The sequence below is a fragment of the Macaca thibetana genome, chromosome 2 (assembly GCF_024542745.1).
Source record: "Macaca thibetana thibetana isolate TM-01 chromosome 2, ASM2454274v1, whole genome shotgun sequence".
Classification (NCBI taxonomy): domain Eukaryota; kingdom Metazoa; phylum Chordata; class Mammalia; order Primates; family Cercopithecidae; genus Macaca; species Macaca thibetana.
The window spans coordinates 94,317,806-94,334,726 of NC_065579.1; the positions used below are offsets into that span (position 1 = coordinate 94,317,806).

The window sequence follows — 16,921 nt, forward strand, 5'->3', positions numbered from 1 at the left end:
CCTTTTTTCTGACATTAAGGTTTTTTATTAGCAGATAATACTTTTACATATTTATGGAGTACATAGTGATGTTTTGATACATATCACGTGTAGTGATCAGATCTGGGTAATTAGCATAGCTATCATCTCAAACATCTATCACTTCTTTGTGTCAGGAACATTCAATACTCTCCGTCTAGCTATTTGACACTATATTATATATTATTGTTAACTACAGTCATCCTACTGTGGTATAGAACACTAGAACTTATTCCTTCTATCCAGCTGTAATTTTGTATCTTTTAATAAGTCTCTTCCTATCACCTTCTTCCCCCTACCCTTCCCAGCCTCTTGTATCCTCTGCTCTACTTTTTACTCCTATGAGATCAATTTATTTAGTTTCCACATATGAGTGAGAACATGCTGTGTTTAACTTTCTCTTCCTAGCTTATTTCACTTAACGTAATGTCCTCCAGTTCTATCCATGTTGCCATGAATGACAGAACTTCATTCTTTTTCATGGCTGACTGGTATTTCATGGTGTATATATGCCATATTTTTTGTATTGCATCTGCATTTTAAAATTATTCTTTTTGGGGGTTAAACCTTATTAAGGTATAATTTACAAAGAGTATGTTGCATCCATTTTATGTGTACAGTTCAACAGGTTTTGACAAATATATACAATCATATAACCACTACCACAATCAAGATATAGAACATTTCCAACTTCTTGAGAAGTTTCGTTGTGCCCCTTTGCTGTCAGTCCCACTGCTGGCTCCATGTAAACAATGATCTGCTTTTTGTCAATGTAGATTAATTTTGTTTCTGTTAATATTTCATGTAAGTAGAATAATACAATTGCAATTTTAATTTAAATATTTTATTTAGCATAACATTTTTGAGGTTCATTCATGTCATTTATATCAGCAGTTTCTTTTTTTCCTTTTTGAGACAGGGTCTCCTTCTATTGCCCAGGCTGTTGTGCAGTGGCACAATCATAGCTCACTGCCACTTCGAACTCCTGGTCTCAAGCAATCCTCCTGCTTCAGCCTCCCAAGTAGCTGGGACTACAGATACACGCCACCACACCCAGTTAATTTTTGTATTTTTAGTAGATATGAGGTTTTGTCATGTTGCCCAGGCTGGTCTTGAACTCCTGGATTCAAGTGATCCACCCACCTCAGTCTCCCAAAGTGCTGCGTTTACAGACGTGAGCCACCAAACCCTGCCAGCAGTTCCTTTTTATTGTTGAATAATAGTCCATTTGTGCATACAATTTAATTTGTTTACCGATTCACCTGCTGATGGACATTTGATCAGTTTCCAGTGTTTTGGCTGTTATGAACAAAATTGCTATAAGTTTTCTTGTGCCATCTTTTTATTTTTCTTAAAAAGAAATATTTCATAGGGACTTGCAAACAGAAGCCATGTCTGTGTCTTGGGCAGTGGTGAGACAAGATAGTGGATCTCTATGCCTCATGTACAAGTCTTTGTGTAGACATGTCGTTTCTGTTTAGTTCCATACCTGACAATGGAATTACTGTATTGTATAGTAACCACTATATATTTAACTTTGTAAGGATTCACCAAACTGTTTTTACTAGCAACATATGAGAGACCCAGTTGCTGCACATCATTACCAGCACTGTGTATTGTCAGTCTTTTTAATATTAGCCATTCTTGTAGATACCACATCTTTTATCCCTTCATCTGTTGTTGAACACTTAGGTTAATTCCATATCTTGGCTGCTGTGAATATTGCTGCAATAAACATGGGGGTGCAGATGTCTTTTCGGTATAATGATTTCCTTTCATTTGGATAAATTCCCAGTAGTGGGACTGCTGAATCACATGGTAGTTCTATTTGTAGTTTGGTGAGGGACCTCCACACTGTTCTCCATAGTGGCTCTACTAATTACATCCCCACCATAGTGTGTGAGAGTTCCCTTTTCTCTGCATCCTCATCAGCATTTGTTATTTTTTGTTCTTTTGAAAATAGCCATGCTACTTGGGGTGAGATGATACCTCATTGTGGCTTTGATTTGCATTTCTCTAATGATTAGTAATTTCAGCATTTTTTCACATATTCGTTGGCCATGTGTGTATGTCTTTTTTTAATTTTTTATGGGTATATAATAGGTGTATATATTTATGGAGTACATGAGATATTTTGACACAGGCATGTAATGCATAATAATCACATCATGAAAAATGGAGATCCATCCCCTTAAGCATTTATCCTCAAAATTAGACTGTCTTACAATCTAATTTTATGATTTTAATTATCTTAAAATATACAATTAAATTATTGTTGACTATAGTCACCCTGTTGTGCTATCAAATACTGGGTCTTATCCATTCTAACGATTTTTTTGTACCCATTAACCATCTTCATCTCCCTCTCCACCTCCCACTACCCTTCCTTCCTAGCCTCTAGTAACCATCCTTCTACACTCTATCTCCATGAGTTCAACTGTTTTGATTTTTACATCCCACAAATAAGTGAGAACATGCAATGTTTGTCTTTCTGTGCCTGACTTATTCACAATGGAGTACTACTGTTCGGCCATAAGAAAGGATGAGATCCAGTCATTTGTATGTCTTCTTTTAAATGTCTTTTCAGATCATTTTCCCATTTTTTAATTGGATTGTTTGGTTTTTTGCTGTTGCTTCAGTTCCTTGTATATTCTGAATATTAGCTCATTGTCTGATTAATAGTCTGCCAATATTTTCTCCTATTCTGTAGGTTGTCTTTTCACTCTGTCAATTGTTTCCTTTGTTGTGAAGAAGCTGTTAATTTAATTGCATTTGTTTATTTTTGCTTTTGTTGCCTGTGCTTTTGAGGCCTTATTTATAAAATCCTTTTTCAGACCAATGTCCAGAAGCATTTCCCTTATGTTTTCTTCTAACAGTTTTATTACTTTAGGTCTCACGTTTAGTTCTTTGATCCATTTTGAGATGATTTTTGTGTAGGGTGAGAGGTGAAAGTCTAATTTCATACTTCTGTATATAGATATCCAGTTTTCTCGGCCCCATTTGTGGAAAAGACTGTCTTTTCTCCAGTGAGTGTTCTTGGCACCTTAATCAAAAATCAGTTAGCTGTAGATATGTGGATTAAATTGGGGGTTTTCTACTCTGCTCCACTGGTTTATGTGTCTGTTTTTATGCCAGTACCATGCTGTTTTGGTTACAACAGCTTTGTAGTATATTTTGAAGTCTGATAATATAATGCCTCTAGTTTTGTTCTTTTTGATCAGGATTCCTTTGGCTATTCGGGATCATTTGTGGTTCCATACGAATCTTAGGAATTTCTTTCTATTTCAGTGAAGAATTTCATTGGTATTTTGATAGGGATTGCATTGAACCTGTAGATTGCTTTGGGTAGTATCTGTTGATTTTCTTTTTTTTTTTTTTTCTTTTCTTTTTGTTGTTGTTGTTGTTGTTGTTGTTGGGAGAAGTCCCACTCTTGTCCCCCAGGCTTGAGTGTAATGACTCGATCTCTGCTCATTGCAACCTCCACCTGCCAGGTTCAAACGATTCTCCTGCTTCTGCCTCCCAAGTAGCTGGGATTAAGGCGCCTGCCACCATGCCCAGCTAATTTTTGTATTTTTTAGTAGAGACGGGGTTTTACCATGTTGGTCAGGCTGGTCTCAAACTCCTGACCTCAAGTGATCTACCTGCCTCGGCCTCCCAGAGTACTGGGATTACAGGCATGAGCCACTGCACCTGGCCTGCTGTTGATTTTTTAAAAGCTTTGGTATTTTAAGAAATTATCATGCTTAAGTTTGTGAAACTATACAGAGCTAAGAATCTTTGTGTAATCATCCTCAGGGATCTCAGGGATAACTTGGATTTTTTTTGTTGTTGTTGTTGTTTTGTTTTTTTTGTTTGTTTGTTTGTTTTGAGATAGGGTCTGGCTTCATTGCTCAGGCTGGAGAGCAGTGGTGCAATCTTGGCACCTTGCAACCTCCGCATTCTGGGCTCAATCTATCCCCCTACCTCAGCCTCTGGAGTAGCTGGGACTACAGGCATGTGCCACTGTGCCTAATTTTTGTATTTTTTGTAGAGATGGGGTTTTGCCATGGTGCCCAATCTGGTCTCGAACTCCTGGGCTCAAGCACTTTGACTGACTCAGCCTCCAAACTGCTGGGATTATAGGCGTAAGCTACTGAGTCTGGCCATCTTGGAATCTTTTAAAAAATAAGTGAGGGAAATCAAGCATGGACAACTTTGGACAGTTGCAAGTTGGAAAGCTTTTCCCTATAAATCTCATCACCAGGAGAGCATCTCCCTTTCTTCCTAAGCCACCACTCGCACACACCTACTGAAGCTTAGAAGAAGCAGTTTGATTATGAGAGAAAATGCCTGGGACAGAAAGCAGGTAGATTCTGGTTTCTCACACATTTGTGGGAATGATGCAGAACCCAAGACCTGTGGGACACTGGCAGTCCAGCCATGCCCAAGATGCCTTTGACCTGGCTTTCCATTCCATCTCCTGACTTACATAGCACTCTTTGAACAGATTAGTCTGGCAGCACTGTTGGTTAGGGCCCTGGTCTGTTTTGTCACTTCTATACATCTAACACAGTGCCTGGCACATAGTGGGCCCTCAATACATAGTGAAAGAATGAAAGAACGAGTGAGTGAACAAATGAATGAGTCCATGCACAGACGCAGGATTCCACCCTGTCTTCTATTTCAGCAGCATGCTGACATAAAGATTCTTCTGATCTAGCCTTGCCTGCAGTTGTGCATGTTTAGTCGGAAACCAGACACCTGAGCGTGGGCCAGGGAGTTGTACACTTAGCCAGTCCACCCGGCGTGCTGGGGTCCTCACAGCCTGTTCCCCGCACCTCTGCCCATGAGCCACATGCATCCTGTGAGTTTCCTCTGAGCCATAAGTTTTTAAATAAATGCAATAAAATCAGTAATATCAAATGAAGATAATCATGACTAAGCCTTTCCTGGAAGCCCCAAGGAAGAGCTTCCAGAAAAGCTCTCTACATTAACTCTAAGTCAAATCATAATTGAAAACACATTACTACTTTTTCCTGGCAGAAAGTAAATTTATTTTTTAAATTTTATTTTAAATTGACAAACAATAATTGTATATATTTATGGGGTACAATGTGATATTTTGATATATATACATTATGGAATAATTAAATCAAGCTAGTTAACATATCTATCTCGCACATGTTATCATTTTTGTATGTGACATAAAGAACATTACTTTTTAAGGAAAAGTTTTCTGCTCTCCAAATCGGCCTGTGGTTTTACAGATCATTCCCCACGATTTACTATTGTCTTCCACCTCCCTGCAGCTCCAGGCTGGTGCCCTAATTCCACTCTGAGACTTAAGTAAGCTGAGGCATTCTATTTTAAGTTCATTAAAATACTTCGGAATGCTGTAGAGTTTTGGTATAAGCAGTGAATGGAGAACTCATCTGATGATGCACTTGAAGTCTTCTCGGGCTGTCTAGAACTTAGAACATGATATTAGGACTCTTGGTTGCAAATAATAAAAACTCAACTCAAAAAGCCTTGAACAAACAAGAGAAAATATTGGCTTATATAATGGTAAAGTCCAGGGATTGACTTTAAGCTTGAGTAGATACAGGTGTTCTAAGTATATCAACAAAATCCTGTCCCTCCCGATTGTCAGATCTGCTTTTGAACCTCTAGGCTTTCATTCTGCCATGGAGCCAGCCCTGCAGAAAGGGGGCATTTGTTACCAAGACCTCCAGTAGAAGCTCCCAGCTCAACCCCAATGGCAAGTGTGAGTCATGAGACCATCAACACTAGTGCCAGGAGTGGTACCCAGCCTTCCAGAACCACATAGACTAAGTTGGAGAGGGAGGGAGGAGTGTCCCAAAAGGAAAAGAAATGTCCCTTTTAGAAGAATGAGGGGCACAGTAACAACTGTCCTCCACTGATACCATGTGGACCCTTCCAGCTGCAGAGCTGAGCCTTTCTGGTGACCATCTGCTCAGAGAGCAGGGCAGTGTGTGGAAGAAGGAGGCTGGAGAAGATTTCTCTTCTGCAGTTGCATTTCTTTTGTGCTTTTAAAGATATCAAATAAATCATAGGCCCAGAGGGTGTGATTTCCAGAAGCAAGGCTTTCTGTATTTCCTTTCTTTTCTGTTACATTATCCTAAATTCTGAAAATAGCTTTATCAGTGTTTTTTTAAATAAAAATGACAGATGCTTCTTATAATAAATTAAAATTCTATAGTAAAATAAATTGGAGAGAGAGAGTCTCTATTCATGCTGGGTGCCTGTGAATAGTACTTGTGCATGATTGCAAGCTCCCAGTTTTTAATCCCTGCTCAAGAGTTTGCTGCTTTGGGCAAGGAACTCACTCTTTCTGCATGTTGATTTATGCATCTGTGAAAGAGAGGACTCATCATTTTAGAGCTATTAGAAGAAATTATCAAGCCCTGTTCTGATGCCAGGCACCTTATTGTTTATGTTATATAATTTAATCTTCAAAACAGCCTGATAAGGTGGTTACTGTCATCATCCCCATCTTATAGATGAAGAAACTGAGGCTTAGAGGGATTAAGTCATGTGTTCAAGACCACACTTTTAGTAAATGCCAGGACCTGGGCCACTTCACCAGCACCCGCACCCGTGTGCCTACCACTGCACTGTACTCTGCAAGAATTAAATAAGGTGATGCAAGGAAAACTTTTGGCAGACAGAGCAAGCACTCAAAAAATTGTGCTCATTTTTTCATAACAGTGATACTGATTATATGATGAAGTTTTATGTGAAAGAAATTACACATTTGGTATATTGTGTTAGATAAGTGCTTTTTCTCCCTCAATGAGGAAGACAAACCTCTCAATTTCAATTTCAGTTTTTCAACCAAACCAGAGGGGAGAAGATAATGCTTGCCTTCTGCTCTTTCATTCTCCTTCCTGAGCTGCATTTGGGGACCAGAAGTGGGCTTTGCCATGGACAAGTTGGCGACTCTTTCAGGGGTTTCCCTTTAATGTGAGGCCACTTTGAGAGGGACTTTAGAATCTCACACCATGGGTGGGAAGTGTAAATTGGTGCAAGCTTTCTGAAAAAGTCGCATCTTTGAACCTGGCTGCTTTACTTTTAGGATCCACAACTATGGATATGTGAAATTGTTTAGCTGGCAGCATATCCATCACAGAACCGTTTTTAATGCAGAAGAAATGGGAAGGATTCAAGGTTCAAAGATTGGAGATCAGTTATATAAAGCTTGCTGTGTCCATACCTTGGAGAACTCTGAGGTGACTGAAGATGTCATGGGAGACTTCAACAACATTACAGTCAATCAGGAATACTAAGTGGAAAAAACAAGTTATAAAACAATGTCTGTCCATCACGTACTGGATTTTATCAAGTGACTACTAGGTGCACTTTAGTGGTCTAGGCACATGGGATACAGGAGTGGGAAAAAAATCTGTCTTCCTTGAGCCTATGTCCTTGAGCCTATAGATAACAAACAAATTAATAATTAATTGTCAATATGTTGATATAGTGATTATTGTTATAATTACTTAATCATAGACAATTACATATCACTAAATAGGTACAAAGAAGTATTCTATAAAAATATAAGGAATAAAAATCAGAGTAAGAGGACAGACATGTTGGCATGGTAGTGGCATTTTTGCAAGGATCGTCAGGGAAGGCCTCCCAAGAGAAGTGATATTTGCACAGAGGCCTGAATGAAGTGTTGGATTGAGCCTGAGACTATCTATGGGGAACTGTATTATAGGCAGAGGGAACAGCAAGATCAAAGCCAGTGTGAGTATGTTTGTTAAAAGATAGTGTGAACATTGCTCAGGAAAACCCATTTGTGGCTTTTTCTCTTCATTGAAGTCACTCACCATTTAAAAGGGGCACCTCCCCACTGCCACCATCACTGTTTCCTGGCCATTCCAGGTGGCTGCCCTGCTGCTGCCCCACAGCCCCTGTCTGCTAAACTTTGTGGGAAGAGGGAGCACGTCCTTTCTGTGAAAAAATTTGGTCTCTCAGAGCTGCTCTGGCCCTGGAGCCCCTTCAGCACCAACCAGCTTTAGACTGACCTCTTGGTCCCTGCCTTCTCTGTGTGCCTGCATGAATACACACACACAAATGCACATACACATGCATGCACACACATACACATGAGCACATGCACATTTGCATGCATGTATGCACACACACACCCCCCACCATGAGTTCCAGGATCCCTCCCAATCTCTGTGTAGGCTGATTATAAACCACCTTGCATGGAAGTCTGAAAGAACACTCATCTAATGTCAGGTTCCAGTAGTAGAACTTGGGGTAGTTTTCTGAATCTTCTTTTGCTTGTTTTTATTTCAGTTTTTGTAATAACACATGTACTTGGTTAAAATAAATTCAGCCAGTAAAATATATTAAAAGGATTTCATATCCCCAACTCCTTGCCAAGTCCCAGGCCCCCAGGGAATCACATTTAAACATTTCTGGGGGCTACCACAATAATCCTAAATAATATGTTTATCTTGCTGTTTATTGATCAGTCAGCTTTAGACTTTTATGAATAGTTCACTTTTTCCTATCTCCTTACCTTCCCCTTGGAAGTTTTATTAAAACTTTTATTATATGCTGGTGACCTTTATGACTTTAGCATATCGAAACCATTATCTTTGGTATGTATACCTTACACAGTCTGTCTTGACTGCATTCTGTAAGATTTTGACTCCATTCTGCAAGATGGGGAAATTAGCATCTCTGAACTACCCTCGTCATTCCTCTTTCTCTTTACAGCCAGGCTTCTATCAGGCTGTCAATGATTTTTAATTTTTCTTTCAATAACAAATGCAAATGTCTTGACAGTGTGATCCTTTTATGCTTTGTCTATAAATAGGGTGAAAACTAAGTAGTTTCTAAATTATATAAATATTATCTTCTAGAGACCAAAGTCATGACTTGAAATTCATGGAGAGAGAAAAAAAAATACTTAATCTTGGCTGTAACACGTGGGCTCCTTGAAGAAAAATGGGTCATCATATTTCTTCTTCCACTCAATTAGTTTACAAAATCATACAACTTTTCATTTGCTTCATAGTTAGACCATATTTTCTTGAGCTCTTTTTGGTTTTGATTTTGATTTTCCCAAAGCTTCTAATGGCCTTTCCTTATTCTTGTTGGCAAAAGAAAGATGTGGCTCCTTCTTCACCATTTCTCTTCATCCAAGTAGATTCTTAATTATATACTTATTGAATGCCCCATTTTGGCTGCCTGCCTTCCAGATCTGCTGCACAATCCTGGGACTTCTCTCCATTGTACTCCTGGGACAGTTTCCTTCTTTTTAGAGTCCCAAGATCCTCTTTCGTGGATGGCTTTTGGTTCTCCTGGAATACACCTTGAGAATTTTCTTTTCCAGAAAGCAATCTTATGTATCTGCAAATGTCTTTATTTTGCCCTCTTGTGATGATGGATTGGCTGAACATAGAAGTCTAAGTTCATGCCATTTATTCTTAGAAAATTTATGCTCTACTGTCTTCTAACATTCATTGTTATTGACTACAAATTTTAGCATCATTATTTTTATCCTTTTGCAAAATATTATTTTTTTCTGTGTGAAGCCCCTAAGTTCTCCTTATCTTTGAGGATCTGAATTTTCATGAAGATGTAGCAAGGTAGGTTTGTCTGCTTTATTTTGTTTTATGTTCCATTTATTGTTTGGGCAATTGGTAGGCCCTCTTAACCTAAAGACTTTTCCCTTTCTTAGCTTGGGGAAATTTTCTTCTATTATGTCTTTGATTTTTTTTCCCCCTCTCTTTCATTTTCTCTTTTCTTCCTTTTTGGAATTCTGTTAGATACTGGACCTCCTGAATTGAACCCCCATGTCTGTTTTCTCTTGTATATTCCATATTTTTGCCTTCTTATTGTACATTCTAGAAAATTTATGTTGGTTTTAACTTTTAGGACTTCTGCTAAATTTTCTATTGATCCTGTTTTCTATTTCCAATAAGTTGTTGCTTATCTTCTACATATATTTCACATCACCCTAGCCTGTTGCACGGATGCAGTATCTTTTCAAACCATTATGGACATTAATTAGAGTTTAAATTACTTTCAGTACCCTGAGTTATCTTTTTTTGTCCTTTGTTACTTGTTGTTAGTTTATCTTGGTTCTTTCTTCTTATGCCATTGGATTGTTGCAAATGGCTGGTGATTTTTTGTCATCTATTCATATTTTTGAAAAAAGGACTTGGTGAATAAAGGTAACCAACATGGGCCTCCTCTGCCATTGGGTAGATAAGTATTCCCAATAGACCTCTCTTTTGGAAAGAGTTTAGGGCTGAAAGGTGGAGGTGCTTACCAAGAGCTCCAAGTTTCTGAGTTAAGCAGGCAATTGACAGGCTTTGCTTTGGTATACATGGATGACATCTGATGGGCAGGCATGTAGGGGCTCCCCCAATGCCAAACAAGACAGGCTTCCTCTGTATGAGTCCATTTATGTTGCTAGGAAGGAATACTTGGGGCAGGGTAATTTATAAAGAAAAGAGGTTTGTTTGGCTCATGGTTCTGTAGGCATTACAAGAAGGTGCCAGCATCTGCTTCTGGTAAAAACCTCAGGAACTTTTACTTATAGCAGAAGGCAAGGGGGCCTGTGTGTCACATGGTGAGAGAGGGAGCAAGACAGAAGGAGGGTTGTCACACTCTTTTCAACAACCAGCTCTCGAGTGAACTAATAGAGTGAGAACTCATTACCACAGGGAAGGCAGCAATCCATTCATGAGGGATATGCCTCCAAAGCCCAAACACCTTCCACCAGGCCCACTTCTAGCATTGGGGATCACAGGTTAACATGAGATTTGCAACTGGGACAAATATCCAAACTCTATAGCTTCACTGTAAGGTGTTAATCTCCATATTGAAGTCTTAAATCTAAAGTAGATTGTTCAACTTCAAAAGAGAACCACTTTATCTTTTGGGCCTAAGACCAATCATCCTCAGACCAATTGCCCATTTGTTATGGAGTAGGGATGGGGGACCAAAAGACCTCATTATTGTCTACACAACCATTAAATTACCTTTGTGAGTACTGTCATAATCCAAGGCTGCTCTCTGAATCAACCAACTCAAAATTGGGCCTTCCAGTTAGAGTCCAAGCTCTTCCATCTGTTCTGAAAGACACTGTTCTTTGTTACCTTTAGGCTATCATTGTCAAAATCTCTGATTTTGCTCTCACCCCGATTCTTTCCTTGTATAGATTGTTTTTTATCTTTGGATATCTTCTCACGTTTCACTGGGGTCTGGAAAAGAAGAGCCACTAAATGTGGAATTGTCCTTCCATCGAATTGGAAGCCTTTATATTCCTGTTGCTTTTCTGAATTTTCTAAAATGAGTGTGTATTATTACATTTATAATAAGAAAAACAGCTGTTTTCAAAATGGAAAGGCTTTAGAAATTTGTTCTCATCAGGCATAAAAGAGAAGAATTCCTTTTTTTTTTTTTTTTTTTTTTTTTTTTCCAGATGGAATCTCACTCTGTCACCTAGGCTGGAGTGCAGCGGTGCTGTGGTGCTGTCTCGGCTCACTGCAACCTCCACCTACTAGGTTCAACTGATTTTCCTGCCTCAGCCTCCCAAGTAGCTGGGATTACAGGCATGTGCAACCACGCCCAGCTGGTTTTTGTATTTTTAGTAGAGATGGAGTTTTGCCATGTTGGCCAGGCTGGTCTCAAACTCCTGACCTCAAATGATCCACCTGCCTCGGCCTTCCTAAGTGCTGGGATTACAGGCGTGAGCCACAGCACCCAGCCTGGATCTTGCCAATGTTTTATACCAACCATTGTAGCATTAACCAGGAAACTACTTTCTCACAGTGCTTCAATCTGAATGAGGAAGAGGCTAGAGAATTTTGCTATCTTCCTTGTGCTTTTTATTTTTGCAAGATGAATTAGAAATGTTGTTAATACAGTAAGAATATTAAATATAAAGCCTACTATTAAATGCCCTGAAACTTCGTGGTTTAAAATGTCAAGCATTTATTGGTTTGCTCTTTGGAGTGACTTAGTGGATGGTTCTCCTGGTCGCACCTAAAGTCACTCATTTGTCTCCAAACTATTGGCCGATGGCTTCTTTCACCTGTCTGGGAGTTAGCTGGCTACTGGCTGGGGCAAGAGGGATGATTGGGCCAAGTGTTTCTCATCACACAACAGGCAAGCTTGGGCTTACTCACGTGATAAAGATTGTGGGATTCCCAAGAGCAGCAAGAGAGGAAACTGCAGGGCTCAGCATTCACACAACATCACTTTCACCATTTTCTACGGTCAGAGAAAGTCACAAGGCCAGCACAGATTCAAGGGGAATAAACTTCACATCTTGATGGATGGAGCTGTGAAGCATTGTAGCAGTTTTCCAATTCACCATTTAGTAATTCTAATTTTCTGTTGTCTAATTCTGTTTTCCTCAGGCTTCTGAGGGCCCAGTCTCTGGAATGGTTCTACAATAATGTGAAGAGCCGCTTCAAGCGCTTTGGCAGTGCCAAGGTTCTGAAGAACCTGTACAGGAAGCACCGGCTGGAGAGTGGTGCGTGCTTCGACATTCTAGGTACTCTCACTTCCTGCCACTCTAGGAGTCTTTGGTGGGCTGGTGGGTAGAAGGCCTGGCTCAGGGGCCCTGAACACTGGAGCACACTCACCTGGGACAGATAAATTTGCTTAACTATCCGGCACTAGTGAGAAGCAGAAATAGAAGGACGGATGCCAGAGACTCTGCTAAGTTTTGACTCTTTTGGTTCCAGCATCCCCACTGGGCTAGAGCTTATAAGTTAGAAGCTGTGAACACCAAGTACTTCTGCAAATTGTGATTATTTTAATCTCAGATCAAAAATTAGGTATTCTTGATCATCATCCCTTAATAATTAAAACGTTGGAAAGTCATTTGCCCTTGGCTACAGAGAGACTACAACTGTCCCTGGAGGGCATGCCCTCCACCTTCCTTTCTTCTTACTCCAAAATTCTGTTCGTATGGCCCAGAAGCTGATGTGGTGGGAGAGTGAGAAAAGTGTCCGCTTCCTCCCAGGAAACTTGAAGGATGAATTTTTTTTTTTTACCTGTGCTGTTTTTATACAGTTGAGACAACCAAGTTCATTGGAATGAGAAATTATATTCTTTAGTCCTATTAGATCAGCCAGTAGAAAAGAATGGTAGTCAGAATATGGACAGCATGCCTTCCAAAAAGTCTGTTTCTTTCTATCTAGTGGCAGATTTTTTTTTTTTTTATCACTTGGCTAACACAGGTAAATGCTTTTTATCCATGAGAAACAAGGAAGAAATCTAATTTGGAGCTTTTTCACCATCATTATTTTACGTCGTTTTCTCAATAGAGTCTTTGGTTGTGTCTTACCTAAAAATATGCCAGCCACTTAGACAATGGGGAAAATAGAATGGAGGCACTAAACATGGAGAATCATTAGGGTCTTCTGTTGTCATTATTAGAATCTCTGTCTTTCAAACTGCTCAGGAAAGCTATAGCTAAGAGAGCAGTGCTAAAGGTTTCCACATATTATGTTTATCACCATTTCACCAATTTCTCTAAAAGCTCTGTAGGAATGGAGGCAAAGAAGAAATAAAGCTTAAAAGTCATACTGTTAGCAGTTTTTCAACCCAGAGAGAGATCTGAAGAAGGTCCATGAATAGAATCGGCTCACTCATTTGCATCCCATCCTCCTTTCCTCTCTTGTACATCCTCGGGTATGCTGAATATGCCCCTTTAAATGTCAACAAATTCAGATCTCGTAGGTGTTCTTTACCACTTAATGCACATTGAGGAATAAAGCAAACATGTGGAAAACCCTGTAGAATAGAGCAGAATTTTTATTTCCTTCCCTTTCTCTCTAAGTCTCCACAAGTGGAGAAGGCAGGCATGAATCGCAAGTGGGCTAGTATTGCAGGGCTTTGAAATTTACAAGGATCAGTTTCAAAGGAGAATTCTTTGCTAAGAATAAATATCTGCCCTGATTGAAGCAGCTTTAGGTGCTGGGCCCTCTGTGATTCACCACTTTCTTCATCTGAGCCTCAATCACAGCACTTATCACATTATCACATTGCATTCAGGATTACACAGCTGCCTCTCCTGCCAGACTGTGATATGCAGGTGGTAGCTTGTTTATCTGTGTTCTCAAAGCGTGGCTCAAGGCCTGGCACATCTTATATCCTCATTATTGTACTAGTTCAACCTTAAAAGCATTTTATGGGGCCAGGCATGGTGGCTTATGCTTGTAATCCCAATATTTTGGGAGGCTGAGTCAGGAGGATCACTTGAGACCAGGAGTTCAAGACCAGCGTGGGCAACAGAGCATGATCCTGTCTCTACAAAAAAAAAAAAAAAAAAAAAAAAAATTAAATTAAATTAAATTAGCCAGATGTGGTGGCATGCACCTGTCCTTTGAGCTACTTGGGAGACTGAAGTGGGAAGATCACTTGAGCCCAGGAGGTTGAGGCTGCAGTGAGCCATGATTGTGCCACTGCACTCCAGCCTGGGTGACAGAGAAAGACCCTGTCCAAAAACAAAGCATTTTATGGATACCAAGCCGCTTCATAGAAATATGATAATCAGTTGCTTTAATACTATTCATATCTCTATTTAAGTGAAGATTTCTTCTGGAGAAACATGAAGACAGGCAGACAGGAGACAATTTATGAGATGGTACTCAAATATAGAAAGCCATGGTCATAAAACAACGAAATCTATTCTACAAGCTACATAGGAAATTTAGTTACACTTCAAGTAGGGAGAAATCTTCCAGGGCTTAAGTAGCCTCCTGGTTGTGTGAGATGACTCAAGAGCCATTCATTAGCTTTTGCTTGTTACCCAATACCCTTTGTAGGTTTGTCATCTGCCATCCTCGATTCATGACTACACATTAGAATCGCCAAGGGTACTTTGAAAAAAACCTTCCAATACCCCAAATCATTGTCCACCCCCCATTAATTACTGCTGAATTTCTGGAGGTGGAATCCAGTATACATATTGTTTAAAGTTGCCTGTATTATTCTAAGGTACAGCCAAGACTGAGAACAAGAGCCTCAGCTAGAACTCAGAGTAATTAGTTCAGCAGTGTTCTTCCAACTCTATCTAATGGTACTTATTTTCAGAATTTTAATTGTCAGAACATGATACGCAAAATCTGTATTGCACAAGGCATGTGCTATGCTCCAGGACTCTTAGTATAAAACTCCTTTCACCTACAGAACGTCTTCATTATGCGGACCACTGTAGTTTGCCATAAAACCACTCAATTCAGGTCGGGCACAGTGGCTCACACCTGTAATCCAGCACTTTGGGAGGCTGAGGCGGGCAGATCACGAGGTCAGGAGATCAAGACTATCCTGGCCAACATGGTGAAACCCCGTCTCTACTAAAGTACAAAAAAATTAGCCCAGCATGGTGGCACTCGCCTGTACTCCCAGCCACTTGGGAGGCTGAGGCAGGGGAATCGCTTGAACCTAGGAGGCAGAGGTTGTAGTGAGCCGAGATTGCGCCACTGTACTCCAGCCTGGGAACAGAGCGAGACTCCATCAAATAAATAAATAAATAAATAAATAAATAAATAAATAAATAAATTCATTGAAGATTGCTTCAATCCACAAAATCTCACATATCACCCATCACATACACACCTTGTAGTGCCATCAGTTCCTCAGCAGTGCTCCCAAGCTAACCTTACTCCTTCTCCTGCAGCTCACAGCAGGTGACCAGATTAGCCCTAAAAGAATTCTTATTTGTTTTATGAGACAAATCTAAGATGTATTCATTTATTCAGCAAATATTTACTGAACACCTACTATGTGCCCATCTGGCTTAAGATGTTAGAAGTGAAGAAATGAGCAAGACCCTGCCATTTCAGAGCCAAACTCTAGTGGAGAAGTCAGATAAGTAAATACATTTATAAATGAAATAATGTCCAAAGGTAACGAGTGCTCACATGGCTTCTCTGATAGACCCAGCATGAATTTTTTTTTAATTTAATTTTATTTTAAGTTCCGGGATACATCTGCGGGACGTGCGGGTTTGTTACATAAGTAAACATGTGCCATGGTGGTTTTCTGCACCTATCAACCGACCACCTAGGTATAAGCCCCACATGTATTAGCTATTTATCCTGATGCTCTCCCTCCCCCTGCCACCTTGACAGGCCCCAGTATGCATTGTTCCCCCTGCTGTGTCCATGTGTTGTCACTGTTCAGCTCCCATTTATAAGTGAGAACAGAGAACACAATATGACATTTTTAACAGTTATCCTAAAAGAAGCACTACATGAAAAAGGTAAAAGTTGCCATTATTAATATACTTAATCTTCAGACAATTGGATAAATAATATGTGGTTTTATTTAGTGTTAGATAAATAAATGGGAAAAATAAACCTTGCTTTTATTATCATTCTATATCTAATTTTGACATGATTCTTAAAGAGTTCTATTGCTTCGTCTGGGATTTGATGGACAAATGTGGTTTTCTAAAAATGCTGAGCCACGTGAAATTAGAGTTTCCGCCAACTCATGAAAAATAGTGGCTTCATGTCTTCTGGCTGTTTAGCCCATGCTTTCCAGAACAATTCAGCCCCTTTCTGCCCTTGAAAGAAAATCACATCATCCTAAATGACACCAACGCTCCCACCTCCAAATTTAAAAGGGAAACAGAAAGAGAGGTGTTTTACTAGAAGATTTAAAGTCATACAAAACTAGGGCTTGTCCTCTGGTGAGGTCAGTCTTCCAAAGACTTTTTCACATCTCCCTTCCCCTTATGTTTCCCATGGCCTTCCCCATCCTCTCAGCAGGCAACCTCAAATCTTCCCTCCTATGGCCTACAGGGCATGCCAGGCAGGGACTTGCCCCTGCATGCAGCTGCAGTGGGAGTGCTGTCTGCCTTCTCTGTTGCCTCCTGCTCCCCCTTGGTCTTGCATCTTGATATCCCTCT

At 39.9% G+C, this 16,921-nt stretch overlaps 2 protein-coding genes across 17 annotated transcripts in view; both read left to right on the forward strand.

Moving 5' to 3' along the window:
* Nucleotides 1–16,921, forward strand: part of MYRIP (myosin VIIA and Rab interacting protein) — a 418,438-nt gene that overhangs the window by 306,548 nt on the left and 94,969 nt on the right. For both annotated transcript variants that reach the window (XM_050780367.1, XM_050780368.1), the window contains exon 4: nucleotides 12,414–12,550. In XM_050780367.1, coding sequence (XP_050636324.1) covers nucleotides 12,414–12,550 — 137 coding nt within the window. The remainder of the gene's footprint in view (nucleotides 1–12,413; nucleotides 12,551–16,921) is intronic.
* RPL14 (ribosomal protein L14) overlaps nucleotides 1–16,921 on the forward strand; it is a 575,215-nt gene that overhangs the window by 273,176 nt on the left and 285,118 nt on the right. The window contains exon 1 of one of the 15 annotated variants that reach the window (XM_050780450.1): nucleotides 10,600–10,603. The exons of the other annotated variants lie outside the window; for them this stretch is intronic. The gene's annotated coding sequence lies outside the window, so the exon portion shown is untranslated. Of the gene's footprint in view, nucleotides 1–10,599; nucleotides 10,604–16,921 lie in introns of those variants that run through there. 15 annotated transcript variants of the gene reach the window in all.